This window comes from Malus domestica, chromosome 15 (assembly GCF_042453785.1).
Source record: "Malus domestica chromosome 15, GDT2T_hap1".
In the NCBI taxonomy this organism is placed as follows: Eukaryota; Viridiplantae; Streptophyta; class Magnoliopsida; order Rosales; family Rosaceae; genus Malus; species Malus domestica.
The window spans coordinates 5,529,019-5,556,931 of NC_091675.1; the positions used below are offsets into that span (position 1 = coordinate 5,529,019).

The following is a 27,913-nucleotide window of genomic DNA, read 5'->3' on the forward strand; positions in this document are numbered from 1 at the left end:
ATTAGAACCGTTCATACTATGAATCACACTGTAAAGATCATCTCTGCAAAAAAAATAAATTAAAACTAAGGTCGTTTAGTCAATCTATTGTAATAAATACATATACGGTTTGTAATGCTTTTACCAATATCATTAATTTGTTTTTAAATAGTTTGATGACTAAATAACCTTAGTTTTAATTGATATTTTGCAAAGACTGACTTTATAAGATGATTTATAATATGAACGATTCTGATTATAATCACGAAGTTTTATAAATTGAAAACGTACAATTTTGAGTAGGAGTTCCTACTCATCTTTAAGTAGCCAAGTATTATTCAGAGAAAAAATTCATATTTCAATTCCAAAAACCACCAGATCCCCTCCAACCTCAATTCCAGAAACCACCTATGCCACGAACTCAAGTAAATCCATGAGAAAATTGAGCCATAAAAGAGGGAAAGATTGGGAATATTAGTTTACAAAAAAAAAAAAAATTAGGAATATTTTGACTATCGATAAGTTCGTCGGGCCATCATTATGTCCGGCTCATGGCAATGGCAACAACATAAACGGCTAAACTCGTGCCGCTTAAACCGGTTTTATGCAGCTCAAATCGCATTATAATAAATTCCCTATATTCTCCACTACCACTAGTGTTTTAATTGGAAACTTTTAAATCTGACTCGAGAATTAAGTATTCTGATCTCTGTATTTAATTCACTCAAATTTAATTAGTTCTTGATTTGTTTACGGAGTAACGGAGATGACACTTTACATCAATAATAAAAAACAATTATACCTACTCACTCTAATGCTGATTTGATCCTCACCGATACCCCTCGCTCTTACACTAACACTTATCTTTTGTCACCCAAAAAAAAAAAAAATTATCAACCTTGATTTGTCAAGAATTGCTATACTTCCATTACATTGGTCAACACGACCGACCTAGAGTTTACAGGACGGCCACTATATAGCGCCGGTAATCCCGGTTTTGTAACCGGGTCGTAAAAACAAAGTTTTCTTGCTGTAAAAGTAAATATTTCAATCAGAACCCAATTCATTGATACATGCCTATTGCTTACCACGACTTTTAATTGCACAAGACCAGCTTACAGGACTCTACAATATTACAAAGCTGAGACTTTGTCTTCGGAGCCAACACATGGTTTTGGGGAGGGTAAGATGTATGCAACCGCACCTGTTTCCGGACAAACTGTTTCTACTACTCGAAACCGCAACTGTTGAATCGTGTTTCACAAGTCATTACGTTACGTTAAGGTGCTGCTCAAAACCTCACCACCTGATGAATAGAGCTACATTATCTTCATCTACTGGCCATGTCACTGAAGTAAGCAGTTATCCCCTTCAACTTGCCATTTAAGAAGTTTTTCTCAACCTGAGATCAAATAATACCCCAACAGTCAGAGATAAAGAGTACAATACTCCGTTTGGTTATGCATAAAAACTGATGCAATGTACTTTCAGAAAAGAAGTTAACAATGTTCTAAACAGCAATACTGGTGGGATTCTAGGTCGATGATTCCCTCAAGGCAGTGCTATCCTTTGGTGGGAAGTGGGGAGGACAAGAAACTTGATGGCGTTATAGACTGAAAAGGGAAATGATAAACACACCCCTTCTCCCCTCCTACACACCCCTATTTAATTATGTCCGTTATCTCCATTTAATTGGTTTAATTAATCCAAAAGCCAGGAATAAAGAGGCATGTGTGAGAGGCTAAAATGAGTGCAAAAATCAGCTCCCCATTGAAAAAAACAAATATAAGAAAGTACCTCTAGTGACCATGGCCGAGACCCCGATAGAGCGATCTCTGCTAATTGGTTGATATCAACATTTCTTGGGAGAAACATGACAATCCTAGAAGCAACTTCCTTTGCGATGTTAAAGAGAAAATATCTGCACAATTAATCGACCGAGTTACATTGAGCCAGAGAGAATGAGATAAACTAATATGATTACCAACTCCAAAAGTTAAAGAAAAAACATAGGAAAAGAGGAGGAAAACACACCCATCATGTGGCTTAAGCATTGTCTTCATGTCGTATGTCTCTACTTTTGCATAACCAGGTCCTCCCCACGGGGGTGACAAAAAGACCGTGTCTGCCTGAAGTCAAGGAAAATTTGAGAACTGAAGAAATTTGGAAAAGCATGGGAAATAAACCATAGGTCCAAAGCACAAGGTTTAGTACAGCATAACTGAAAGCATTTTGCAGTGCCAAACCATACAAACTACGAAATTGAAAACTGTGAACACATAGGAAGTCAGTTTTAGTACCTTCAGCTTTGGTGCCAAGCGAAAAAAGTCCCCCGTTATGAAATCTATCCTGTCATCAACCCCATAGATGGCAGCATTACGCTGTGCATAATCAATCTTCGTTGGATCAATATCAATTGCAATTACATGTTTGCTTCTGCAACATCGCATGTATAAGAAAATGATGAAATTAGGATTTCATCCCTAACTAGCCTATAACTTTGACTGAAACCTTATAAATCTGAAAATCTTGATTGAAGGACACTAAACGTTGTCCATATCACCATGCATTTGGAAATGAAATTGCATGTCATATTTTCAGCTTTTTTTAATAGTTTCTGTTTTCCTATTTTATCTTTGTTGTTTTAAAGGAAAAATAGTAAAAATTGTATGAGAGGTTACTCACATCTGTGCTAATTGGATGGAATTCCCACCAACTCCAGTAAAACAGTCAATGATGACATCACTACCACATCGTTCTGCATGATGCCTAGCTAGAAGCTCTGGAGTGACAGAGAACCATCCTTCCTCATCCATTTTTATACCATCATCGTATTTGGAGAATAATAAGTACCGTTGACACCAATATTTTCCCATATCAGCAGAAAACTCTTTGAACAACTCTTCAAATAGAAGCTCTGCTATATGAGGATTGGTCATCAGAAAGGATGTAACTAGATAAAGAAATTAAAAATGCACTAATATCAGCAATAAAATTAAGCCTTTAACCTTTGTTCTCATTAGATAACTTTCCCTGAATTTTCTTTCTTCTCACTTTCTTCTTCCGTTTTTGTACAGCAGGGTCAAGCTGTATTTCCAACTGGTTTGTTGCCAAAACTTCATTTCCTGAATACATATTACTATCCTCAGACACTTCATCAATGTATGTATGGGACAAGCTGCGAACAAAAAATTAGTAGACAAAAGCTCATATCAGTTTTAGAAAAACAAAGCTGAAACAGACCAATCAAGACCGTTATTCTGAATTTTACCTGCTTGTATTTAATATTTGAAATGCGTCAAAATCTTCGCAATCTTTGAGAGTTTCCTCACAAAAATTAGGTTCAATAGGCTCATTATTGAGTTCAATAGTACTTTGTTCATCAATCTGTTCAGCAAGAATTGGTTGCAAACCACTGTTGCAGAAATCATCAGAAATCAACTGCTTGATTTTGTTTCTGATACTGTGAGCACCATGCAATCAAAACAAAGTCTCAGTATCATCATACACACAAATTAGATTTGTGAATCTCAACAGCAAAACGAAAAAAATAGAAAGACAATAAATATACCTAGATATATGATCCTGGACATCTGATGAGAAGCATGATGCGTTCCCATCATTGCAGGTGTTATTGTTCTCGTCGATTTCATCTGAATGTACCGGACATCTGCTTACAGTGACAGTTGACAAAGTGGTTTCAGGCATAGAAGTGTCAACAGTGAGTTCAATCCCCCCGGAGATCTCATGATATGGCTGACCCTGTGAAACATCTTGAGTAATTGATTCTTGAAATGAATCAGTTTTACTCACACCACATAAATCTGTTATCTTTGAATCAGTGCTAACATCAATCTCCATTACTTCAGAAATCACATCATTTGGTTTACATATGGCGTCAATAGATGCTAAATATTCCATGCCTGGGGGTGGATACCATGTGGAAGTATGTGTTTTGATATTATAGAAGTAATTTCTCATGTAGTAAGAATCCCAATATACCATCCAGTCTCCGGAATCACCGTTGTCTTGGCAGTCAGTTCCATCAGGGTCAAGCACTTCTGAACACATGGAATATGAAATTGACTCAGAAACACCTCGCGGTTCAGGGATATAGTCCTCGCATGTTTTGGTAAGTTCTGCTTCGTGGGAAGCCACTAATGAACACTCTAAGTGGTCATGCTCCGTTAATATTTCACCTGATTCTGTCTCATCATTGCCAACAGCAGCATCTGCTGAGCAGCTTTCAGGGCAACGTCCAGCATCTAAATCAGTTGAGCTCACCGCAATTCTCATTATGTCATTGAGCAAATGGCCGCTGTGTAAAGGGTCACAACCCTGGGCATCATTACAAACGACGGCCAATATTCCATCACGATCTTGTTCTTCGACAGCATCACCAGTAATCTCAGTTGAATTTTCTGGATTATCACCTTCAACAGAAGGGCACTGAAATTCAACAGCACCCGCTGCAACATCAGAGGAAGATGATTCACTTTGGCCCATCACTGGCAAACAACACAAAGAACTGCTTGTGCTACCATTGAATATCATAGGAGAAACAGTCTCTCCCTCACTCACTTTGGAAGGCTCCATTGCTCCACGTACAACGTCCAGAGAACTGTCTGTTTGCTTCAGGCGCATTCCCTTTCTTCTACCTTCCGTCTTTCTGTTCCTCTTCTGCAAATTGGTATCAGCATCAAGTTATCAACACACCACAAAAATAAATAAATAAATAACTTTATGCTTCTGAATGTGATGGTAAATGTGAATGTCAAAGAATGAAAGGAGCAGTATTCTATCTCCAACTGAAATGCCATCATTCTACATATACCGACGCACACGGAAATGTATAAGACGGATGTTAAGTTACCTCCTTATTTGTGTTGAATGAGACTGGAAGCCCCAAGGCATTCATCTGGTCAGTAAGCTCCATATCCTCCGGCAAAGTCCCACATTCTTAAACCCCGAAATTCCCCACTAAAATCGTTAATACCACCAAATACAAATAACTTAACTATAGCTAAACACATAACAAATGAATAATGAAATCGAATTACCAACCATCGCCGCCGTCGCCTGCTGGTTTCTGAAATTACACGGCGAAATCCAAAGCATTCAGTATAAGGTCTCAAATTTTCGAAAGAAAAGTGCGATTGAGCTAAAAAATCAAAAGACTTACAGGCCGGCTCATGGAAAAGGACCTGTCCTTCGTCTCCTTTGAGCCGTCGTCGCTGTCCAAGCACACACAGAGAGCAAAGTCAGTGCCCTAATATTTGATAGGGGAGAGAGAGAGGGAGAGACGAACCAGAGAAAGACTTCGGTGAGCTTGAAGAGATAGCCGAGAGCTCTCATGGCGGGACCTTGGTCTTCCAGTTCGGCCATAGTCACCATGGCCGCTCAACTGCTTCAAATTATTCGCCCACCTCGTTTTGTAGCACCGTCAGGACGGAAAAAGGTCAAAGCAATTAAGAAAATAAGGGTTAATTACATACTTGCCTCCTAATCTTCTGAGATTGTTTCATTGTAGTCCAATAACGCTGTTCGTTACTTTTTGGTCTTGGAACTTTTGAGATTGTGTTTAACGAGAAAACTTTCGTCTTAAAAAATAAGGTAAACTTAATTTACTACCTTCAAATTTCGTAGTTTTCAACATTTAGTATATGAAGTTTTTTTCATCTCAAAATCATACCTAAAGTGTTAATTTTTGGATAGTCTCATACATTCGTTAGTCTGGTTGTTAAGTCTCCCATTAACTAATGACGTGGCGCGATAATGATTGGGCGCAACGTGTCATTAAGGGGTTCACGTGGAAATTAAAAATTTTAAAAAAACCAAATTTTCAAATTTCAAAAAAACCAAAATATTTAAAAAAAATTTAAAAGTTAAAAATCTGAACTCTTAGCAGATGAATCTCAATTTACCAAACCTAAATCTGAACCCTTCCCTATCGCCCATACCCTTTCTTCCTCCTTCGTCCTTGTTGATTCACTTTCGCTAATTTTGTATCTCATCAAGCTTTCGAGAGTCCTTATTGCAATAGGAATGCCTTGACACTTGTCTGCAATTCTTCTTCCAATTGGCACCAACATCAGGTTCTCATCCTCCCTTCCTTTTCTGAATGCCATTTTCTTGAACAATGTCTAACACTCTTCCTCTCGTAAACGTTGTCGCACATACGGTGAATCTACATCCATAACTGAGGTATCCTTGGTGCTACGAGTTGTTACCACGATCTTGCCTCCCTTGGCACCACCACTTAACAAATCATTCGACTGAAGCCAATTATTACGATTTTCATTCCATACATCGTCAAGAACAAGTAGGTAACGTTTCCCATCCAATTTCTTTTGAAGCAAAACCTGCAATTCCTCCAATTCCATAACCATTTTTTTCTGCGGACCATTTCACTGATGAGAAAATTTTGACTCTTGTAAGTCATCTGCATTGCCAGTACTCAAAATCTTCGAAGCAATTGACCGCACATCGAAGTTTCCATAAGCCCACACCTACATCTTAAGCTGAAAATAGCTCACTGCCCTCTCGTCATTGTACAACATTTTTGCAAAAGTAGTTTTCCCCATCGCCTAAGCCACTTCTTCATCCCTCATGTTCTCCGTTGAGCATCACCTTTAGCCCAGCACATCACAACAACACATCGCACCAATGAAGCTCTCTGCCATTGGAATATCAGACCAAATCCAATGACCATGCACTGCAAGAAGCAGAGTTGGGCTTGGGCATCATCTCTAGTCTACGTGATCTTTCTCATCAAGGTCATAGCCTTCTAGATTTCAAACACAGGGAGACCGATATAAGTTGGGTTGGGTATGGAAGGATTAGGGGATGGATGGGTCGGGTTGGGTATGGAGGAACTAGGGGAGGGATGGATCGGGTTGGGAGAACGACAAGTGCGAGTGGGGAGAGGGACGAAGGAGGGAGACCGAGTCGGTGAGGACGAAAGAGGAAGAAAGGGTTTAGGTGATGGGGAAGAGGAAAGGTTCAGACTTAGGTTTAGTAAATTGAGATTCATCTGCTGAGGTTCAGCTGCTAAAGGTTCAGATTTTTAACTTTTTAAATTTTTTTAAATCTTTTGGTTCTTTTGAAATTTGAATTTTTTTTTTTTGAATTTTTAATTTCCACATGGACCCCTTAATGACACGTGGTGCCCAGTCATTGTCCACATGGGTGCCACGTCATCAGTTAACGGGAGACTTAACAGTTAGGATGTATGAAACTGTTCCAAAATTAACACTTTAGGTATGACTCTGGGACGAAAAAAACTTCATGTACTAAATGTTGAAAACCACAAAACTTGAGGATAGTAAACTGAGATTTACCCAAAAAAATAGATAGAAAAGTTAGTTGTAAAAGCAGCTTGGGATATTATAGAAATTTAGGGCCAGATAAAAATATTTCGTAAAGTTAAAGGGGCACATTTGCAATAAACGCATAAATTAATTATAAAGCGATTCCTGTTTTTCCTAGGCTTTTCTTTCCCCTTTTAATAAACCATAACGAATACAGTCACAAGAAAATCAACTTGAGAGGAAACATGGAAGACGATGAGATAGATGAGGGGATGCTGGTGGAGGAAGACCCATCTCCACCGCCGCCGAAGAAGCCGGGAAAATCCCGTACGAAATGCTTCAGGAGAGCAAGTCATCAGTGGAGGACATAGTGACAAAGATGTTCACCATAAAAAAAGAAGCCAAACCTAAATTGGAGCTCCGTGAGCTCGTCACTCAGATGTTTCTCAACTTCGTCACCCTCCGCCAAGTTCTCAAATCTTTCTAGGGTTTCACATTTTTCAAAAATTAGGGCTTTAGGATTTTAGGGTTATATTGAATTTGTAGGTGAATTGTTCAATCTTGGTCGAGGAAGACCGGGTGAAAACAGAGACAAAGAGTGCGAAGGCACCGTCGATCAAAAAAATTTCAACATGATTTAGAGCCCACAGTTTATATGCCCATGCAAGTCAAAGGCTTGTCACCAAGAAATGTGAGCTTGAAAACAAGCTTGGATTCTTAACATAGAGTCGGTCTCATCATTAGGCCTTTTCCAATCGAAGGCTGACTAGATGGCTCGTTTTAACCCTCTGACCCTCTAAGAAATTAATATTTTAATAAACAGTACATGACCATATTTGCTTCCATCTCCAACCGAATGCCAAATGGCTCGTTTTAGCCTTGTCACAAAAAACCATCTTTAATCGAAGGTCAAAGGGCCATAGGGTCAAACATAATTTATTATTTAAAAACTACAACTTAAATTCAAATCCAACAGCTAAGTGACGTCAGCTAGTCATTGGTAGCTAACGTCATGCTAGCCGTTGGATTTGAATTATTTTTTTGCTATAAATGGGGTGGATATTGGGCTATAATTCACACAACTTTGAATTCAATCTATTTCAATTCAAGTTTGCAATGAATTCCAACTTTGGATCATTTTCGGATTCCAACTGGGGGTCCTTATCCAATTCCAAATTGGAAGAAAAATGGGTGCAAATGAGACGAGAAGATGAGGAGTTTGATGAAGAAGCAGAAGTAAGGCGCAACAAACAAAATAGAGCAGTAACTATGGTTGTGGCCATGGTGTGTCAGCTAACTGAGGAACAACCTCAATGGAGCGACTCTGTTGCTGATTGCTCTTACAAACCACGAAACAGAGCTGAAGACTGTGGGTTTCCTAGTATGATAGGGTCATTAGACTACATCCATTGGGATTGGAAGAACTGTCCCACCGGATGGCAATGAGGCTTTTGCAGAAGGTCGAGGAAGTCAACTATTGTGTTAAAGGCGGTTACCATGTATGACACATAGATCTGACATGCTTTCTTTTGAGTCCCTGGATCTCAAAATGACATTACAGTTCTTAGGCGTTCACCCATCTTCAATAGCCTGACGGAAGGTAAAACACCTCAACTTGACTACTACATCAACAGTCGTCAATACAATATGGGATATTACTTGGCAGATGACATCTACCGAAAATGGGCGACACTTGTCCAAGCAATTCCAAACCTTAGGAAGGACGCCAAAAGTTGTTTACCTTAAACCAAGAGGCATACCGGAAATATGTTGAGAAAGCTTTCGGAATTCTACAACCACGGTGAAAGATCATCAACGAATCGGCAAGAGGGTGTAGTAGAGAAAATTGGGACTCCATCATGATGTATTGCATCATATTAATCAATATGATAGTGGAGTATAAACGAGATTGGTATATTGATGGAGAATCCGATGACGACCATAACGATCCAAATAGGTCAAGAATGGCTCATGCAAAAATATATGATAAGCCTAATTTGTTTTTCAATTCAAGAACTGGTAGTATCTCTATAAATGAGTACATGAGGCGCTATAGAATGATACGTTCCCGTGCCACAAACAAGTACCTACAACAGGATCTTGTTGCACATCTTTGGGCCAAAAATAGTATAGAGTAGGCATTTAAGTTTTATGTTGTTAAATGTTTTTAAAAATGTTGTTAAATGTTTTTTTATGTTGTTTAATGTTTTTTAATGTTATTTAATATTGTTTAATGTTCTTTCATGTTACTTAATGTTATGTAATGTTTAATGGTTTAGAAGTTATAGGGAAAAAAAAGAATTTTTACAATTTTTAAAACAAATTTTGTAATAAAAAAAATGTAAAAAAATAAAAAATAAAAAAAAACAGCTAGCTGACGTTAGCTAGCCGTTATATTTGAAATTTTGGCCTACCATTCATGTCGGATATAACTGATAGAAATAAGTACAATGTTGTCGGATATAACCGACAAGAATAATGAAAATTCTAGCCCGGCCGAGGCTAGCTGGTTAAGTTGGGCTAGCTGGTTGGCCCTTTGGCTATTTTTTGTCAAATGGAGCCCACGAGCCATTTGATTTAACCCTCAATTAGAGATAATTTTCGGATTATTTTTAACCATCTAACCCTCTGGACCCAACCTTAATGCAAAATCTTTGGCCCTTCGTGTGTTAAACCCTAGCACGGCTCCACTGTAAAAGCAGAGTGTTAAGCTGGGCCCTTCCTTCCCTTCATTTCGTAACCCTGGCTGCCGCAGTTCTCAGTTCCACCCTTATCTCTCTTCCATTTCCTCTCTGCCAAAATCAATACCACATCCCAAGCGTCCATCATCAAACCCAGCTACCATCGCCTCCTTCCATCCGTTTCTCGTATCTCCAAGAAAATTGTGCTCACTCAAACCCATTGGGCAAACCCGAGCCACAAATCCCTGCCTCTCTGCAATCCATGCCCAAGCTTTCTGTAGATCAAACACATTCTTTCATTTCTTCTGCCAGCTCTCAGACTCTATTAATCCTGCAGCCGCTCTGCCTTCAATCCTCAAAACCATTTTCAAAATCCACAAACCTGCCTTCATCATCCCAGTCCAAATCCATGCCCTCATCTGTACTAAAAAAAACGCACAGCCAATCGATCCAGTGTTCTACCTCTCAGATCTGCCGCCCTCCAACATGCATGGATCATATTGTAGATCCTCGGTCAAGCTCTTCCATCACTGTGTAAGTAAGGTGCTGCAAAACCCATCCCTCTCCACTCATTCTCATTTCCAGAACATATTTATAGTGAAATCCATGTCTCTTGAAAGTCATTGGACATAGGTGTCAGAACAAGGCACAAAAAAGTCCTTATTTTGTGGACATCTTTGAGCATAAAACAGCATATTATGCCCTTAGACCAAAGGGCATGCACATAATCTAGATGCTGCACTGTTGCTATTGCTCTATGGGCACATTTTTTGTGCCATTTGGCCTCATAGCACACAAATAACTTTGTATGTGCACGTAAGTCGGGAAATAAACAAACTTTAGCTAATACAACTTATATTATTACATTTACTGTATGTTTGATGAAACTCTCATAAAGTTTCTTACATTCAACAACTCTTTGTAAATTATTGACAACAGCAGCAAACTTAATTAATTAGCAGCTAGGGCTTAAGCGATAAGAAAGAGCATACGGTTTGCATGATAGTGAGTATGAGGAGGATAACAGCGGCAATTGTAGAAGCAGTTTTCCAAGGAGTGTCCAAATAATCGCGCTTGAGAGTCGCTGCCCACTTGTGCCAAGGGCTACTCGTGCGGTAGTCATTCAGTTGCTTACAGAGAGAGAAATAGGCGTGTGGCCAGCCCATCTTGCTGATGCGGTCGAATAAAGCCACCAGATCTCTGTTGCTGCCCAGCGTGTTAGATATAATTCCACTCTCGATGGGTATGTTCACGTCCTTTGAAGTCCTGATCATGCACCCCATGAAGAACATGTATTGGGAGACGTAATTTCCACCAGGAGGGAAATCGCTGTTTTCCTCAAACACCATCAGATTTAGGAGATGAGTTCCCGTCCGATAATCCAAGTACGGAATTTTCAGACTGCCTCTGTCGAATTTTATCTCGAGTCCAAAGCTTGTCGGAATTAATTTCTCGAACCTAACCCCGGCCTCGTGCAATGCCGTCACACTCGGCGGGATTAATTCGACAGTAATATTAAGATCTCCATCTGATATTGGTGATGATATAATCTCACTGGGAGAGTAAAACGACCATCGTACAAGGGCAGCCAAATGATCCTTCGTATCTTTGTCCAAAAAAAGGTAACCGTCTGTTGTAGTTGCCGGAATACGATTACCAATATTATTATTGTCAACCAAATAAGCCTTGAAGAAGTCGTGTGCAAGACGTTCAAGGTTCACTTCTTTTTCATCCGGTGGAGGGTGAGGGAGGACGAGTTTTCTGTATAGCTTGTCTAGAACGAACCAGGGAAGTTGATTTTCGATCAACAAGATGTCTCGACAAACGTCTACCAGTATCCTCGTCCGATGGAATATAGGATCAGCAACCTTGGTACTTCTGAATTTCGGAAAGCGAGACCGAAGCATCAGCTCCAACAGAAAAGCTCCATCTACCACCATCATTAATGCAAAATCGTCGTTACTTAGTTCGACGGACTCGGAATAATAAGTCCTGGCTTTTTCCACCCATTTGCCTGCCCATTTGCCCGCTAGTTCTTCGAGGACTTCTACGAACATGAATCCGGTCGGGGACGTGGACGTCGACATGTACCGTTCAGTAAAGGATAATGCATAATACAACTTTATGCTTGCAGACCTTAAGGATTTGTAATGATACGGTCCGATTGATACTACTCGAGGTCTGTAGGATTCCTCGTTGCCTCTGCAAAATCTCTCCGGGACTCTGTAAATTAAACGATGGTCTCTCTCTGGGAACATATGACTACTGCCCAGGTCTTTATTAAAGTTTTTGTATAACACGTCACGGTAACTTGCACTCTAAAATCACATATATACAATAAACTTTATTAATATTAAGTCTTTATCAACAGAATTTTGATGTGTTTAATGAAATATAACAGAAATCCGATGTGTTAAATGCGTGTGTAATATGTATATACATGCATTGATTGAGTACGTACGTGTGAGACTCCTAGACCTAGATAAGATCATAGTAGGCCTACCTCATCTTGTGGTTCTGGCTGACTAGATGATGGCCTGCCCTCCAGCTCCGAAGATGTATCTGTATCCATGCTGCAGCCAGTTGGGCAATAAGTGGAGTATGTTAAGGCCTATATATACACACACAAAACCGCAAGGATCCGTGTTCTTCAAATCAAGTATATATGCTTACTTCAAAAAGAAGTTTTCCTGCTGTATTCCTTTTATCATTTCACGGCAACCAGATCCTGCCTTCATGTATTGGAACCATTTCCACGAGTAACAGAAACAGTTGACCCCAACTCTCGCTCTAAAACTTCATTCAGCATCGACTCATTAGACTCAGGCCTCAATTAGCATACAACCTCTGTAAACACAAAGAGAAGTGGCTACAATAAGTTCAACCTTGCCCGAGTATCTTTGTTCATCCTTTAATTTAGTAGATCTATCGTTTAAATGTACTTTTCAGCATATATTCAAGTTATTCCCAACTGTTTTCTATCTAAGAGTCCCATTTGTGCTTGAATCCGGCTAACTTAACAAATCTGTTTACATTAAGAACTTGAGGAAACGGTTTAAAGGGCTCTAGACTCCCTCCTTTTTAGACCTACAAGACTATGAACTAAAAGTCCTTATTTACAAGGCCAGGTCCCTCTTCTTGTAGCACAACAAGCAACAAGAATTCAACCAACAACACATCAAGTGCCAAGCCGTGCGAAGGGCTAGATCCATATTTGCCCTGAAAACTTCCGTGCGTTTTTCCCATTCTCAAATAGGCCTCCTGTCACATAAACTAAACCACATCGACGTTAATGCCGGAGCAAAAAAAGAATTTGTCATATGAATTGAGATTTTAATTGATTTGTCATACTAAATTTTTGAAATCATTAATTGTCATTTTACTCTAACTCCATTAAGTTTTCCGTCCAAAATAAGTCTTGTGTTCAGAGTTATTTCGAACATTTAAATATCTCACTCTCATTCTATTAAGTTGCCTTCGGCCAAAGTTTTTTTAGGGGTTCTCAAAAAAAAGAAAAAGAAAAAAGAGGTTGATCTGGTATATCGTATATGAGTATTTGAGGGTTTGTCATTCAAAAAAAAGGAACGACCTGTACTTGCTTAATTGTGTTTCGAAATGAAGATGACTAAAAGAATATAGTCACTGTAGACCCTTCAATCTATGGTAAAGTTAGATGATATTATTTATATTGAAATATCTGAAATAACCCTAAACACAAGTCATGTGCAACGCACGTGAATTATTTTGAATGAAAAACTTAACGAAGTTAGAGCAAGATGACAAACTAATGATTTCAGAAAGTTAGCATGACGAATCGCTTAAAATTTTAATTCATATGACAAATTGAAAAAGAGTATAAATTTATATGACAATTCAAATAAATTTCCAAAAGAAAATTATCAACCTTGATTTGTCAAGCATTGCTCATCATATTGGTCAACCGGACTACACAACCGGCCGAGAGTTAACCGGACGGTGAGTATATACTGCTGGTAATCCCGGTTTTGTAACCGCGTCGAAAATCAAAGTTTTCTTGCTGTAAAAGTTATACATTTCAATCCGAACCCAACTCATTGATACATGCCTATTGCTTACCACACGACTTTCAATTGCATAAGACTAGTTTACAGGACTGTACAGTATTACAAAGCTGAAACTTTGTCTTGAGAGCCAACACAGGATTTTGGAGAGGGTAACATGTATGCAACCGCACCTGTTTCCGGACAAACTTTTCTACTATTCGAAACTGCAACCATTTAATCGCTTTTCACAAGTCATTACCGTTGCGTTAGGTGCTGCCAAAATGTCACCACCTAATGAATACAGCTACATTATCTCATCTCCTGGCCATGTCACTTGGTAGTAATTTATAACGTACCACAAAGTAGCACACAATAATCCTATTAATTTTCCTTATTCACACTAAGATTTGTCAATTGTAGCATATGAAAATAAGGGTCTTTCCCGCAGAAGATTGTTTTATCCAAATACTTAAAATGTCACAAAAACGGATGGCTGTCTCCACTGATCAGCCACCAAACAATAATTATTAGACTAACTTATACTTATCCAAATGCAACGAAATTTTATACACATAAACTAGACACACCAAGCTATGCTCACACAAATTTTTGGGATTTTTGGAGTTGATTTGCTATTTAAATTAAATCGTACAAAAACAGTACAGAAACCAATCTTAAATAATACCAATAGATTTTAATTCACAAATTAAGAAAATGAGTTAGGGGACATGCTTTCCACCACCAAATAATCATGCAAACATGTTATGTTTCATTCAAATTCCTTTTATTTCCGGATGAAGATGCTCAAGTTGGCTCACTGTTAGAACTCAACCTATTACTCTTTCTTACGTAGTATGTTAAGAGAATGGCGTTTTCAACTTAACTTAGTTCCTAGCATGCAATCTAGAATGGTGTGTTCATAGATTTAACAAGTAGAAATCATTAAGAATAAAAAGAGTTTGAGTCATCACAAGGCATCGTAAGTACTGGTGTTGTCTTACTTATCCTAGAAATCGTTTCACATGTTAACCACAATTAACAAGTGCTACTCTAGAACATATGTAGGTCCTCATTCAACAAGGGCAGGCAGACATATATTCATAGCATTAAAATCCTAGATATGCTCACTATGTATGCATCCATAGAAACACATAAAGAATTTATCAATGAGATAAGTAGTGAAACAATTTTCATCATTTCATAAAAGTCATTCAAACAAAATATCACAACAAATTTACGATCATATTCGGGGCTTCAAAACAGCCCCTAACTACTGAAAATTAGTTACACATTATTCTCAAATTAAACCAAAAGTAAAACATGAGTTTCGGAAGATTAAACCAAGAAAATAGAGTGAAGCCTCTTCTTTTCTCCTTCTGCTGCCGTGCTACGTTTTTGTCTCTGTGCTTGCCCTTTGCTGCTTCTGTCGCCTGTCCCTTCTTTCTCTGCACCTCGCCTCTGACCTCCCTCCGTTTCTCCCCGCGTCTATTTCCCTTCTAGTCAGTCTGTCTCTCCCTGCTCTCCCCGTGTCTCTTTCTTATGCTCTGCGCGTTGCGTCAGTATCCCTGCCTAGTCTCTCCCTTCCCGTTTATTCTTCTTTCTCTAAGCCCCCCAAATCCTGTCCGCCTCTCTCCCCCTCGGTTTCTTCTCGTCTCCCCCCTCTCCCCGTGTCTTTTTATTCATGCGAGCTGCCTTTTTTTCTTTTTTTATTTCCCTCTGTCAGTCCCACGTGCCTATATCCTTTCTTTCTGCGCCTGATTCTTGCTCTCTGCCTTCCTCCAGTTTTCTGCCTTGCGTTTTTTTTTATCTTTCTTTAATCCTCCATCATTCCCTTGTTTATTCCTCCATCATTCTTTTTTTTTATTCTATCTTCTCACTGCTCTTTTGCTTTCACGTTTTCTGCCTTCTGTTTTCTTTTCTTTCTGCCATCCCCGTCAGTCTCTCCACTTCCTACAACCATTTAAATTCACAATTAGTGCTCCACTTGCTCCACTTTAATGAAAACAATGCTAAAACAAAAATAATTGTATATTAACACAAGGTAAGTTAAAATGCCATAATTTTAACACAAAAACATCACAAAGACTTTAGAAATGGATGGTATAAATGCATGAAATATATGAATTATCAAATACCCCCAAACTTACATTTTTGCTAGTCCTCGAGCAAAACAAAGAAAACATGAAAAAGTAATAACATAAAAAAAAAATTAGTTTTCCCCTATGTGACCCTCATAGAATTTTATTCAAGAAAACAAATCATCAAGAACCATAGCTAGCATCAAGGAACTAACCCAAGTTCATCTTCCTTATTCAAATATTAGCAGTAATCTTTGAATCATCCTTGAAGTGTAGTGTGTGAGATAGCCATGCTAATTCAATTTCAAAATTTTTATATTTTTAAAATCATCATATGCAAACTAGCAACCTTCTCACGGGATATACACTCAATCACACATGTGTTTAGTTTAAATGGGTTTCGCTCAAAGAATCAAATGTGAAATTTCTACCATAAGCTTGCATAAAGATCTCATCTCCACAATCGTAATTGCAAAACTTAAATCAAGAGGACTTTTATTGGATGTAATGAGGTTTAGGGAGAGGGTTATTGAAATGAAAGAATAGGTAAACACAAGTTCCAAGCTACATTGCAAGCAATTCTTTTGTTTAGATTTATAAGAACTTAAGCTCTCCAGCAATTCTTCTAGCACCTCCAACCACACCCTTAAACTGAAAAATGAACAACTTTTTTATTTCATTTGTATACAATCTTTCTTTTTCTTTTTTTTTTTCTTTTTTTTTTTCTTTTTTTTTTTTTTTTTTTTTAAATACAAACATGAAATACCCCCACACTTATTCTTTTGCCAAACACCTTCAAAGTACTTCACAAACATTTCTCATAAGACATTCTCACATTGCTCACTAGCTTGCTTGGAAAGGGTAAGGAAAAAAAAATTTCAGGCATAAGGGTAGACATATCTGGTGATAAGAAATAAAAGGCTCAACATACACGGCTCAAATTGGCAATCTAATGATATCATTTTTCTTTGGGAAACATGGTTATTTGGGCCATAGTGGTAAACCTAATGCCTCTATCATTTCCAAGTTCATGCAATCAATGACAAACATTTCGAAAGATCGTTACGTAAGTTCTAGAGATGTATCTCACATAAGTTCATCACACATGAAAGAATAGGAGTGTATGAAAAATGCACACACTTTCAATCGGCTCAAAAACTCACATAGGATGTATATGGTCACTAAATTCACATATGAAGCTTTAAGTCATGCTTTAGTTTCACATAAAAAAGGCTATGTGCATTTGGTTTTTCAAAGATGATCAAACATGTACAAAACTAACAAGAGAATTAGGAATTTCACAAAACACATGTTAACTAAGTTCTTGATGATCATGGTTCAAATTTGATCTAATTATATCATTGGGTCGGGAAACTAACAAAAATCTAATTCAAAACAATAAGGGAAACAAGACAATATTTTTGGATTTTTAAATTATTTATTTATTTATTTATTTTAAAGAAAACAAAAAACAACAACACAGAAACAAATGAAACCAGTTCGTAGTCGAAGGTACAAAAAATTTCAAGTTGGTCATTTTTTTATACTCTTTACCCCCAAACTTAAACCGGACATTGTCCCCAATGTCAGAAAACACTATAATGCAAATAAAAATAAAATAAATAAATAATAAGAAACAAAATAAAGCAATTGGACTGAAAACTTCCCTAGTTTGCAGTAAAACCAAGCGATGACCCCCCAAGCTAAAATTCTGCAATCAACTTCAAGGGTGGAAATAACCAAAAGTTCCTGCAAAGAAAAGAAATAATTCAGTTAAGTAACGCAAGAAAATGTAAAAAAAAACAAACGAAAAATTGAAAATCACGATAAAAGACAATGAATAGAACTTATAAGTGATCATTGGTCGTGCTTGTTGACTTTCCACAGCTTTCCTCTTGAACGGGGTGACACTTAGCTTTTTACTGGCAAGTGATGATTTGATGATATTGTACGGCGAAGCTTTGCTCTTTGGTGATGTTGTTGAAGCTCTTTGAGTTCTTTAACTCAGATTCCTTCTGCTCTCGAGTTGATTGTGCAGGCTCAATTCCTTATTTGTTCTCCAAGCAGATGTGGCAGCTTCTCTAGTTCTTCATCTCAGACTCCTTCCGCTGGGATGATTGTGCAAGCTGCATTCTTCTCTGCTTGTTTCTTCTGCACGTTGTCTCCACATGCTGCTGGTATCATTTTCGCTTGCCTTATCTGTTCTTCAGGTAGATGTGGCAGCTTCTTTGGAAGTACATCAGCAGTGGAAGACGAGTACTCGAGAGCAATTTCTCCATGTCCTGCAGGTTAGAACAAAGACAAGGAAAAGGACATGGAGAATGCATGATATGAGATACTCTTGCTTTCAACCTTTATGATATGAAATACTTTTGCTTTGAATGGGTTGTTCGCAGGAGTATCCCAAGGAATGAGGAACACAGAAAAACTTAGGAGGATTCTTTGGGAATGCATTCTCGGAGATGAAGAAATGCTGAAAGGGTGTGCATTTGCTGTGGAAGGCGAAGGTAAATACTTATAGGACTTTTCTTCACAACCAGAACTATTCTCTCACTCATTGTCGGCAGCCGATGGATGGATGAATAGTACAAATTACGCGCTTTCTGACAAAGCTGCCCGTAATTTCCGCAAAGCTGCAAGTTGCATGTGACGAGTGACGACACGTCTGGACAAATTGATCTTTTGAAATCCGGGGTTCGGCTCGTGGTTTCTGAGCAAGCCCAGCCTTTAAGAAATGAAACGCCTCTTTTGAGAAAAGAATCCGGCTTTTGAGAAAGGAAACTCCTCTTTTGAGAAAAGAATCAGGCTTTTGAGAACGGAGCCCCGACTCTTCGATTTGCGAGATGACGCCTCTTTTATTTCTGAGGAGCGCCTCTTTGATTTCTTCTTTTTATAGAGGCGTTAATTTTGTTCCACAACACACTTGAGCTCCCTCCTGTAAACACTCCCTCTTGCACTCCCAAAATCTTAATCAGTCCGACTCTCTTCTTTCTTCACCACCTCTGAAAAATGTCTGGCCCTTCCGATCGTCGTTTTGACTTGAACATTGGTGAAGAGGCAGCTCCGCCTTCACCAGACAACATATGGCGCCCATCCTTCATATCCCCAACTGGTCCCCTCACCGTTGGGGATTCGGTGATGAAAAATGACATGACCGCTGCGGTGGTGGCCCGGAACCTTGTCACCCCAAGAGATAACAGACTGCTCGCTAGACGGTCTGATGAATTGGCGGTTAAGGAGTCTCTGGCTCTTAGCGTGCAGTGTGCGGGTTCTGTGTCCAACATGGCCCAACGCTTATTTGCTCGAACCCGTCACGTTGAATCGTTGGTGGCTGAAATACAGAGTCTCAAAGAGGAAATTAGAGGACTCAAGCATGAAAATAAACAATTGCACAAGCTTGCACACAATTATGCCACAAACATGAAGAGGAAAATTGACCAGCTGCAGGAAAATGATGGTCAGATTTTACTTGATCACCGGAGGTTTGTGGGTTTGTTCCAACCGCATCTGCCTTCGTCTTCTGGGGCGGCACCGCGTAGTGAAGCTTCAGCTGATCAACCTCCGATACCTCCTCCTTCCGTGGCCCCGCCGACTGCTGAAGCTCCGCCGACTACTCCTAAGCAGCCTATGTGAAGACTCCCTCTTGTATTTATCTGCTTAATGTTCCTTTCGTTTTCATGAATGTACAAGTACTTTGCAAGAAGTTGTGGTAGAGATTGCAACATCATTACCTGCATAAAGGAACAAAAGTAGGACTTAAACACACGAACCAGAAAACAAGAGAAAAACAGAACAAGAACATTTAAAATTATTCAAAATAAAGATAAAAGATAGAAAGCTTGGGTTGCCTCCCAAGAAGCGCTTTAGTTACTGTCTAGAGCTAGACGAGACTTCCATTCAAACTCCCCTAGGTCTCATGGCATGGAATTGATCTTTGAGTGGAAGGTGATACTTGAAATGATTCGGCAATGGTTTAAATTCAAGAGTGGGTGCCTGAATCATCAAAATCAGAAACATGTTAGTATAAATTAAAATTAAAATTGGAGAAGATGGCTTACTTTCTTTTTTCGACACAAACTCAATGACAAACACCACATCTTTGAACATTTCCGGGACTTCGAACTTGGCCAGGTTTACTATGATGGTTGTGGCTTGTCCCGTGTCATCAAACTCAACTGCTTTGGGCTTGATTGTCTCATGCACAGCCTCTTGGATGTATTCTTGATATGCTTCAACCACCTCATTCTCTTGAATCCTTCTTCTTGGTGTACAAGGTTCTTTGAACACTTCAACACAATCTGGAACTTGATTTGGTGTGCCAAGAATTGGGATATCACTTTGCACCTTTGGAATGGCTTCCAGAATTTCTTTTTCACTCTCATCTTTCATGGGAATTAAAAACCTGCGAGGAAAAGGAATGGGGACACATGAGTTAAATGAATTTTGAATTTCTTTACATACCGTATTAGAATCTTTTTTGTTCAATTCAACTGCTTTAGGAGAGTTTTCAATTTCTGTTGAAGCTTCATCTTGCTCAAGATTTTTGGTTTGTAACTCCCCTTGTTGCATCCTTGGCTGCTCAAAAACTTCTTTTCCACTCCTTAAAGTCATAGCATTTAACTGCTCCGCATTTGGATTCACCACGGTTTGGCTAGGCAACCTTCCTGGTTGGTGTTGTTGCCCCATCAAACTTGCTAACTGACTCATTTGGCGCTCAAGGTTTTCAATTGCTTTGTCTGTTTTCTGTTGATGAGATTGAGTAGAGTTAGCTAAAGAAGCAATTAAATCCTCAAGAGACTTACTTGGAGCTTGTTGTTGTTGAGGCTGAAATGGTTCATATGGCCACTGATAGAACTCTTCCGATGGCGGCAATTGTTCTTCTTTTTGTGAACCCTGCGTCAAAGAAATTAATCCTTCAAGAATTTCATTATAATTCACGGGCATACTTTGATTTGATTGGAATTGTTGTGGGGGATGTTGTGGTGGCTGCATAGGTCTTGAATAGAACTCGTCTTGCTGCCAATATCCACCTTGTTGAAATTGTTGAGGTTCATCCCACATATAATCTGAATTACCTCTCCAATCTAAATTGCAAGCGTTGGAAAACATGTTGCCCCTTGATTGGTTATGGCCTTGATATCCCCAAACATCTTCATTTGCAGAAAATTGAGGACTTTGATATCCTTGCCCATAGGGCACATCAAATGTAGAGGCACTTTGCATTGTGGTCCTTTCGGCATATTGTGACAATTGAGAAGTAAGATTTGCCAATTGAGCTTGAATGCTAGCAAAATCCATGTCTTACTTCTCTAGTACCTTTCGAAGTATTTGTTCATGCTCAGGATTGTAGGGAGCTATATCAATGCTCTTGGACCTTCGCGTCTGCATATACTACAAAAAGTACCTGAAATAAACCCAAAACCAAAAACACTAAATAGACAAGAAATAGAAAATAATAAAAATAAATAACACTAAAAATAAAAATAAAAATAATAAAAATAAAATATAAGCAATCAGAAATAACAATCCCCGGCGACACGGCGCCAAAAATTTGGTAGTAATTTATAACGTACCACAAAGTAGTACACAATAATCCTATTAATTTTCCTTATTCACACTAAGATTTGTCAATTGTAGCATATGAAAATAAGGGTCTTTCCCGCAGAAGATTGTTTTATCCAAATACTTAAAATGTCACAAAAACGGATGGCTGTCTCCACTGATCAGCCACCAAACAATAATTATTAGACTAACTTATACTTATCCAAATGCAACGAAATTTTATACACATAAACTAGACACACCAAGCTATGCTCACACAAATTTTTGGGATTTTTGGAGTTGATTTGCTATTTAAATTAAATCGTACAAAAACAGTACAGAAACCAATCTTAAATAATACCAATAGATTTTAATTCACAAATTAAGAAAATGAGTTAGGGGACATGCTTTCCACCACCAAATAATCATGCAAACATGTTATGTTTCATTCAAATTCCTTTTATTTCCGGATGAAGATGCTCAAGTTGGCTCACTGTTAGAACTCAACCTATTACTCTTTCTTACGTAGTATGTTAAGAGAATGGCGTTTTCAACTTAACTTAGTTCCTAGCATGCAATCTAGAATGGTGTGTTCATAGATTTAACAAGTAGAAATCATTAAGAATAAAAAGAGTTTGAGTCATCACAAGGCATCGTAAGTACTGGTGTTGTCTTACTTATCCTAGAAATCGTTTCACATGTTAACCACAATTAACAAGTGCTACTCTAGAACATATGTAGGTCCTCATTCAACAAGGGCAGGCAGACATATATTCATAGCATTAAAATCCTAGATATGCTCACTATGTATGCATCCATAGAAACACATAAAGAATTTATCAATGAGATAAGTAGTGAAACAATTTTCATCATTTCATAAAAGTCATTCAAACAAAATATCACAACAAATTTACGATCATATTCGGGGCTTCAAAACAGCCCCTAACTACTGAAAATTAGTTACACATTATTCTCAAATTAAACCAAAAGTAAAACATGAGTTTCGGAAGATTAAACCAAGAAAATAGAGTGAAGCCTCTTCTTTTCTCCTTCTGCTGCCGTGCTACGTTTTTGTCTCTGTGCTTGCCCTTTGCTGCTTCTGTCGCCTGTCCCTTCTTTCTCTGCACCTCGCCTCTGACCTCCCTCCGTTTCTCCCCGCGTCTATTTCCCTTCTAGTCAGTCTGTCTCTCCCTGCTCTCCCCGTGTCTCTTTCTTATGCTCTGCGCGTTGCGTCAGTATCCCTGCCTAGTCTCTCCCTTCCCGTTTATTCTTCTTTCTCTAAGCCCCCCAAATCCTGTCCGCCTCTCTCCCCCTCGGTTTCTTCTCGTCTCCCCCCTCTCCCCGTGTCTTTTTATTCATGCGAGCTGCCTTTTTTTCTTTTTTTATTTCCCTCTGTCAGTCCCACGTGCCTATATCCTTTCTTTCTGCGCCTGATTCTTGCTCTCTGCCTTCCTCCAGTTTTCTGCCTTGCGTTTTTTTTTATCTTTCTTTAATCCTCCATCATTCCCTTGTTTATTCCTCCATCATTCTTTTTTTTTATTCTATCTTCTCACTGCTCTTTTGCTTTCACGTTTTCTGCCTTCTGTTTTCTTTTCTTTCTGCCATCCCCGTCAGTCTCTCCACTTCCTACAACCATTTAAATTCACAATTAGTGCTCCACTTGCTCCACTTTAATGAAAACAATGCTAAAACAAAAATAATTGTATATTAACACAAGGTAAGTTAAAATGCCATAATTTTAACACAAAAACATCACAAAGACTTTAGAAATGGATGGTATAAATGCATGAAATATATGAATTATCATCACTAAAGTAAGCAGTTATCCCCTTCAACTTGCCATTTACGAAGTTTTTCTCGACCTGAGAGCAAATAATACCCCAACAGTCAGAGATAAGAGTACAATACTACGTTCGGTGATGGATAAAAAATGATGCAACATTCTTACAGAAAAGAAGTTTGTAAACTATAATATGATGGCCAGTAATCAAGAGGGATGCGTGAAAGGCGAAAATCAGCTCCCAATTGAAAAAAAAAATATATATATATATATATATATATATATATATAAGAAAGTACCTCTAGTGACCATGGCTGAGACCCAGATAGAGCGATCTCTGCTAATTGGTTGATATCAACATTTCTCGGGAGAAACATGACAATCCTAGAAGCAACTTCCTTTGCAATGTTAAAGAGAAAATATCTGCACGAATAAACCACCGAGTTACGTTCAGCCAGAAAGAATGAAACTGATATGATAACCAACTCCAAAAGTCAAAAGAAAAAAAAAAGGAAAAGAGGAGGAAAACACACCCATCATGTGGCTTAAGCATTGTCTTCATGTCGTATGTCTTTACTTTTGCATAATCAGGTCCTCCCCACGGGGGTGACAAAAAGACCGTGTCTGCCTGAAGTAAAGGAAAAATTGAGAACTGAAGAAATTTGAAAAAGCATGGGAAATAAACCATACGTCCATAGCACAAGGTTTAGTAAAGCATAACTGAAAGCATTTTGTAGTCCCAAACCGTACAAACTACTCAATTAAAAACTGTGAACACATAGGAAGTCAGTTTTATTACCTTTAGCTTTGGTGCCAAGCGGAAAAAGTCCCCCGTTATGAAATCTATCCTGTCATCAACCCCATAGATGGCAGCATTATGCTGTGCGTAATCAATCTTCGTTGGATCAATATCAATTGCAATTACATGTTTGCTTCTGCATCATCACATGTATAAGAAAATGAGGAAATTAAATGTTGTCCATATCACCATGTATTTAGAAATGAAATGACATGTCATATTTTCAGATTTTTTAAATACTTTCTGTTTTCCCATTTTATCTTCGTTGTTGTTTTAAAGGAAAAATAGTAAAGATTGTAAGAGAGATTACTCACATCTGTGCAAATTGGATGGAATTCCCACCAACTCCAGTAAAACAATCAATGATGACATCACTACCACATCGTTCTGCATGATGCCTAGCTAGAAGCTCTGGAGTGACAGAGAACCATCCTTCCTCATCCATTTTTATACCATCATCGTATCTGGAGAATAATAGGTACCGTTGATACCAATATTTTCCCATATCAGCAGAAAACCCTTTGAACAACCCTTGAAATAGAAGCTCTGCTATATGAGGATTGGTCATCAGAAAGGATGTAACTGGATAAAGAAATTATAAATGCACTAATAGCTGCAATAAAATTAAGTCTTTAACCTTTGTTTTCATTAGATAACTTTCTCTGAATTTTCTTTCTTCTCACTTTCTTCTTCCGTTTATGTACAGCAGGGTCAAGCTGCATTTTCAAATCGTTTGTTGCCAAAACTTCATTTCCTGAATGCATATTACTATCCTCATATACTTCGTCAGTGTATGTATAGGACAAGCTGCAAACACAAAATTAGTAGACAAAAGCTCATATCAGTTTTAGAAAATCAAAGCTGAAACAGGCCAATCAAGGCCGTTATTCTAGATTTTACCTGCTTGTATTTAATATTTGAAACGCGTCAAAATCTTCGCAATCTTTGAGAGTTTCCTCACAAAAATTAGGTTCATTAGGCTCATTATTGAGTTCAATAGTATTTTGTTCATCAATCTGTTCAGCAAGAATTGATTGCAAACCACTGTTGCAGACATCATCAGAAATCAACTGCTTGATTTTGTTTCTGATACTGTGGGCAACATGCAATGAAAACTGCTTGATTTTGTTTCTGATACTGTGGGCAACATGCAATGAAAGCAAAGTCTCAGGATAATCATAAAGTAATATCATACGCATAAATTAGATTCGTGAATCTCAACAGCAAAATGAAAAAAAATAGAAAGAAGATAAATATACCTAGCGATATGATCCTGGACATCTGAGAAGAAGCATGATGGGTTCCCATCGTTGCAGGTGTTATTGTTCTCATTGATTTCATCTGACTGTACCGGACATCTGCTTACAGTGACAGTTGACAAAGTGGTATCAGACATAGAAGTGTCAACAGAAAGTTCAATCCCCCCGGAGATCTCATGATTTGGCTGACACTGTGAAACACCATGAGTAATTGATTCTTGAAATGAATCAGTTTTACTCGCACCACAAAAATTTGTTGCCTTTGAATCAGTGCTAACATCAATCTCCATTACTTCAGAAATCACATCATTTGGCTTACATATGGCATCAATAGATGCTAAATATTCCATGCCTGGGGGTGGATACCATGTGGAAGTACGTGTATTGATATTATAGAAGTGATTTCTCATGCAATAAGAATCCCAATATACCATCCAGTCTCCGGAATCACCGTTGTCTTGGCAGTCAGTTCCATCAGGGTCAAGCACTTCTGAACACATGGAATATGAAATCGACTCAGAAACACATCGTGGTTCAGGGATATAGTTCTCGCATGTTTTGGTAAGTTCTGCTTCTTGGGAAGCCACTGATGAACACTCTAAGCGGTCATGCTCCATCAAATTTTCACCGGATTCTGTCTCATCATTGCCAACAGCAGCATCTGCTGAGCAGCTTTCAGGGCAACGTCCAGCATCTAAATCAGTTGAGCTCACTGCAATTCTCATTATGTCATTGAGCACATGGCCCCTGTGTAAAGGGTCACAACCCTGAGCATCATTACAAACGACGGCCAATATTCCATCACGATCTTGTTCTTCGACAGCATCACCAGTAATCTCAGTTGAATTTTCTGGATTATCTCCTTCAACAGAAGGGCACTGAAATTCAACGGCACCCGCTGCAACATCAGAGGAAGATGATTCACTTTGGCCCATCATTGGCATACAACACAAAGAACTGCTTGTGCTACCATCAAATATCGTAGGAGAAACAACATCTCCCTCACTCACTTTGGAAGGCTCCATTGCTCCACCTACAACGTCCAGAGAACTGTCTGTTTGCTTCAGGCGCATTCCCTCTCTTCTACCTTCCTTCGTTCTGTTCCTCTTCTGCAAATTGGTATCAGCATCAAGTTATCAACACACCACAAAAAAAAAAAAAGTAACTTTATGCTTCTGAATGTGATGGTAAATGTGAATGTCAAAGAACGAAAGGAGCAGTAATCTATCTCCAACTGAAATGCCATCACTGATGTTAACTTACCTCATTAGCGTTGAATGAGACTGGAAGCCCCAGCGCATTCATCTGGTTAGTAAGCTCCATATCCTCCGGCAAAGTCCCACATTCTAAAACCCCGAAATTCGCCACTAAAATCGTTAATATCACGAAATACAAATAACTTAACTATAGATATAAACACATAACAAAAAAAATCATGAAATCGAATTACTAACCATCGCCGCCGTCGCCAGCTGGTTTCTGAAATTACACGGCGAAATCCAAAGCATTCAGTATTAAGTCTCAAATTTTCAAAAGAAAAGTACGATTGAGCGAAAAGAATCAAAAGACTCACAGGCCGGCCCATGGAAAAGGACCCGTCTTTCGTCTCCTTCGAGCCGTCGTCCCTGTCCAAGCAAACACAGAGAGTAAAGTCAGTGCCCTAATATTTGATAGGGGAGAGCGAGATGGAGAGACGAACTGGAGAAAGACTTCGGTGAGCTTGAAGATAGAGCCGAGAGCTCTCATGGCTGGACCTTGCTCTTCCAGTTCGGCCATAGTCACCATGGCCGCTCAACTGCTTCAAATTAATCGCCACCTCGATTTTTAGCAACGCCGAAATGTCAACAATGCAAAAGCTTAGGAACTAAGCAAACTAGGGAGAGAAAGAAGAGAAGGAAAGGTTGCGAAGATACCATAGGAACTAAGCAAACGAGAGAGAGAAAGAAGAGAGGGAAAGGTCGTTCGAACTGAATATTCTCTTTCTATTCAACTTGTATAAAATAATTACAACTATTGATATTTATACATTAGTGAGACACCTCTTTACTAATGCACTACCAATAACACATAGACACTTGTCATAATCCTATGCACTCATAATCTTATCAACTCTATCATCCCCCCGCAAGCTCATGCGACAAACTGCCAAGCATGAGGTTGGAGCAATTCCGAGTAAACCGACGTGAACACAAGCTTTTAGTAAACATGTCTGCATACTGATATGTAGAGGTAACAAATTGCAATCACAATGAAGAACTGGGACATTCGAACACTTCGCATGCAAATCGTGAAGAAGTTGTTGTATCCAGATAACCTCAGCAGTGGTTGTAGCCATTGCCCGATATTCAGCATCAATGGAAGACCTACTATGTGTGTGTTGTTTTTTAGAACTCCAAGAGATGGGACTATCACCCAGAAAAATGACAAACCCTATAGTTGAACGGCCATCATTGGGATCCTCTGC

General features: G+C 38.7%; 3 protein-coding genes across 12 annotated transcripts; all 3 read right to left on the minus strand.

Moving 5' to 3' along the window:
• Positions 1-882: 882 nt before the first annotated feature.
• On the minus strand, positions 883-5,658 carry LOC103455963 (uncharacterized). 5 transcript variants are annotated; one of them, XM_070813524.1, is made up of 13 exons: positions 5,288-5,431; positions 5,162-5,213; positions 5,044-5,068; positions 4,853-4,938; positions 4,561-4,659; positions 3,551-4,428; positions 3,251-3,442; positions 2,988-3,157; positions 2,665-2,896; positions 2,280-2,415; positions 2,014-2,108; positions 1,777-1,900; positions 883-1,381 (listed from the first exon to the last, which is right to left on the minus strand). In XM_070813524.1, the coding sequence occupies exons 1-13, from the start codon at positions 5,371-5,373 to the stop codon at positions 1,310-1,312; spliced, it is 2,247 nt and encodes a 748-aa protein (XP_070669625.1). In that variant the 5' UTR covers positions 5,374-5,431; the 3' UTR covers positions 883-1,309. The 5 variants fall into 5 exon arrangements, 4 of the variants coding, with proteins under 4 accessions (XP_070669625.1, XP_070669627.1, XP_070669624.1 ...); XM_070813526.1 differs by having other exon boundaries at positions 3,551-4,448; positions 5,288-5,422; XR_011575964.1 differs by having other exon boundaries at positions 2,280-2,360; positions 3,551-4,659; positions 5,288-5,658.
• Positions 5,659-10,795: 5,137 nt separating this feature from the next.
• LOC139192126 (UPF0481 protein At3g47200-like) lies at positions 10,796-12,553 on the minus strand. Its single transcript, XM_070813527.1, has 2 exons — positions 12,474-12,553; positions 10,796-12,288 (listed from the first exon to the last, which is right to left on the minus strand). Exons 1-2 carry the CDS (start codon positions 12,540-12,542, stop codon positions 10,933-10,935), a joined length of 1,425 nt encoding a protein of 474 aa, XP_070669628.1. The 5' UTR covers positions 12,543-12,553; the 3' UTR covers positions 10,796-10,932.
• A 1,598-nt stretch (positions 12,554-14,151) lies between these two features.
• LOC139192125 (uncharacterized) lies at positions 14,152-27,442 on the minus strand. Of its 6 annotated transcripts, none has more exons than XM_070813517.1 (13): positions 27,149-27,442; positions 27,023-27,074; positions 26,904-26,928; positions 26,713-26,795; positions 25,450-26,558; positions 25,091-25,327; positions 24,828-24,997; positions 24,505-24,736; positions 24,191-24,326; positions 23,925-24,019; positions 23,691-23,814; positions 23,418-23,473; positions 14,152-14,322 (listed from the first exon to the last, which is right to left on the minus strand). In XM_070813517.1, exons 1-13 carry the CDS (start codon positions 27,232-27,234, stop codon positions 14,307-14,309), a joined length of 2,421 nt encoding a protein of 806 aa, XP_070669618.1. In that variant the 5' UTR covers positions 27,235-27,442; the 3' UTR covers positions 14,152-14,306. The 6 variants fall into 6 exon arrangements, 5 of the variants coding, with proteins under 5 accessions (XP_070669618.1, XP_070669621.1, XP_070669622.1 ...); XM_070813520.1 differs by having other exon boundaries at positions 25,091-25,282; positions 27,149-27,430; XM_070813521.1 differs by having other exon boundaries at positions 27,204-27,283.
• Between the last annotated feature and the right edge of the window lie 471 nt (positions 27,443-27,913).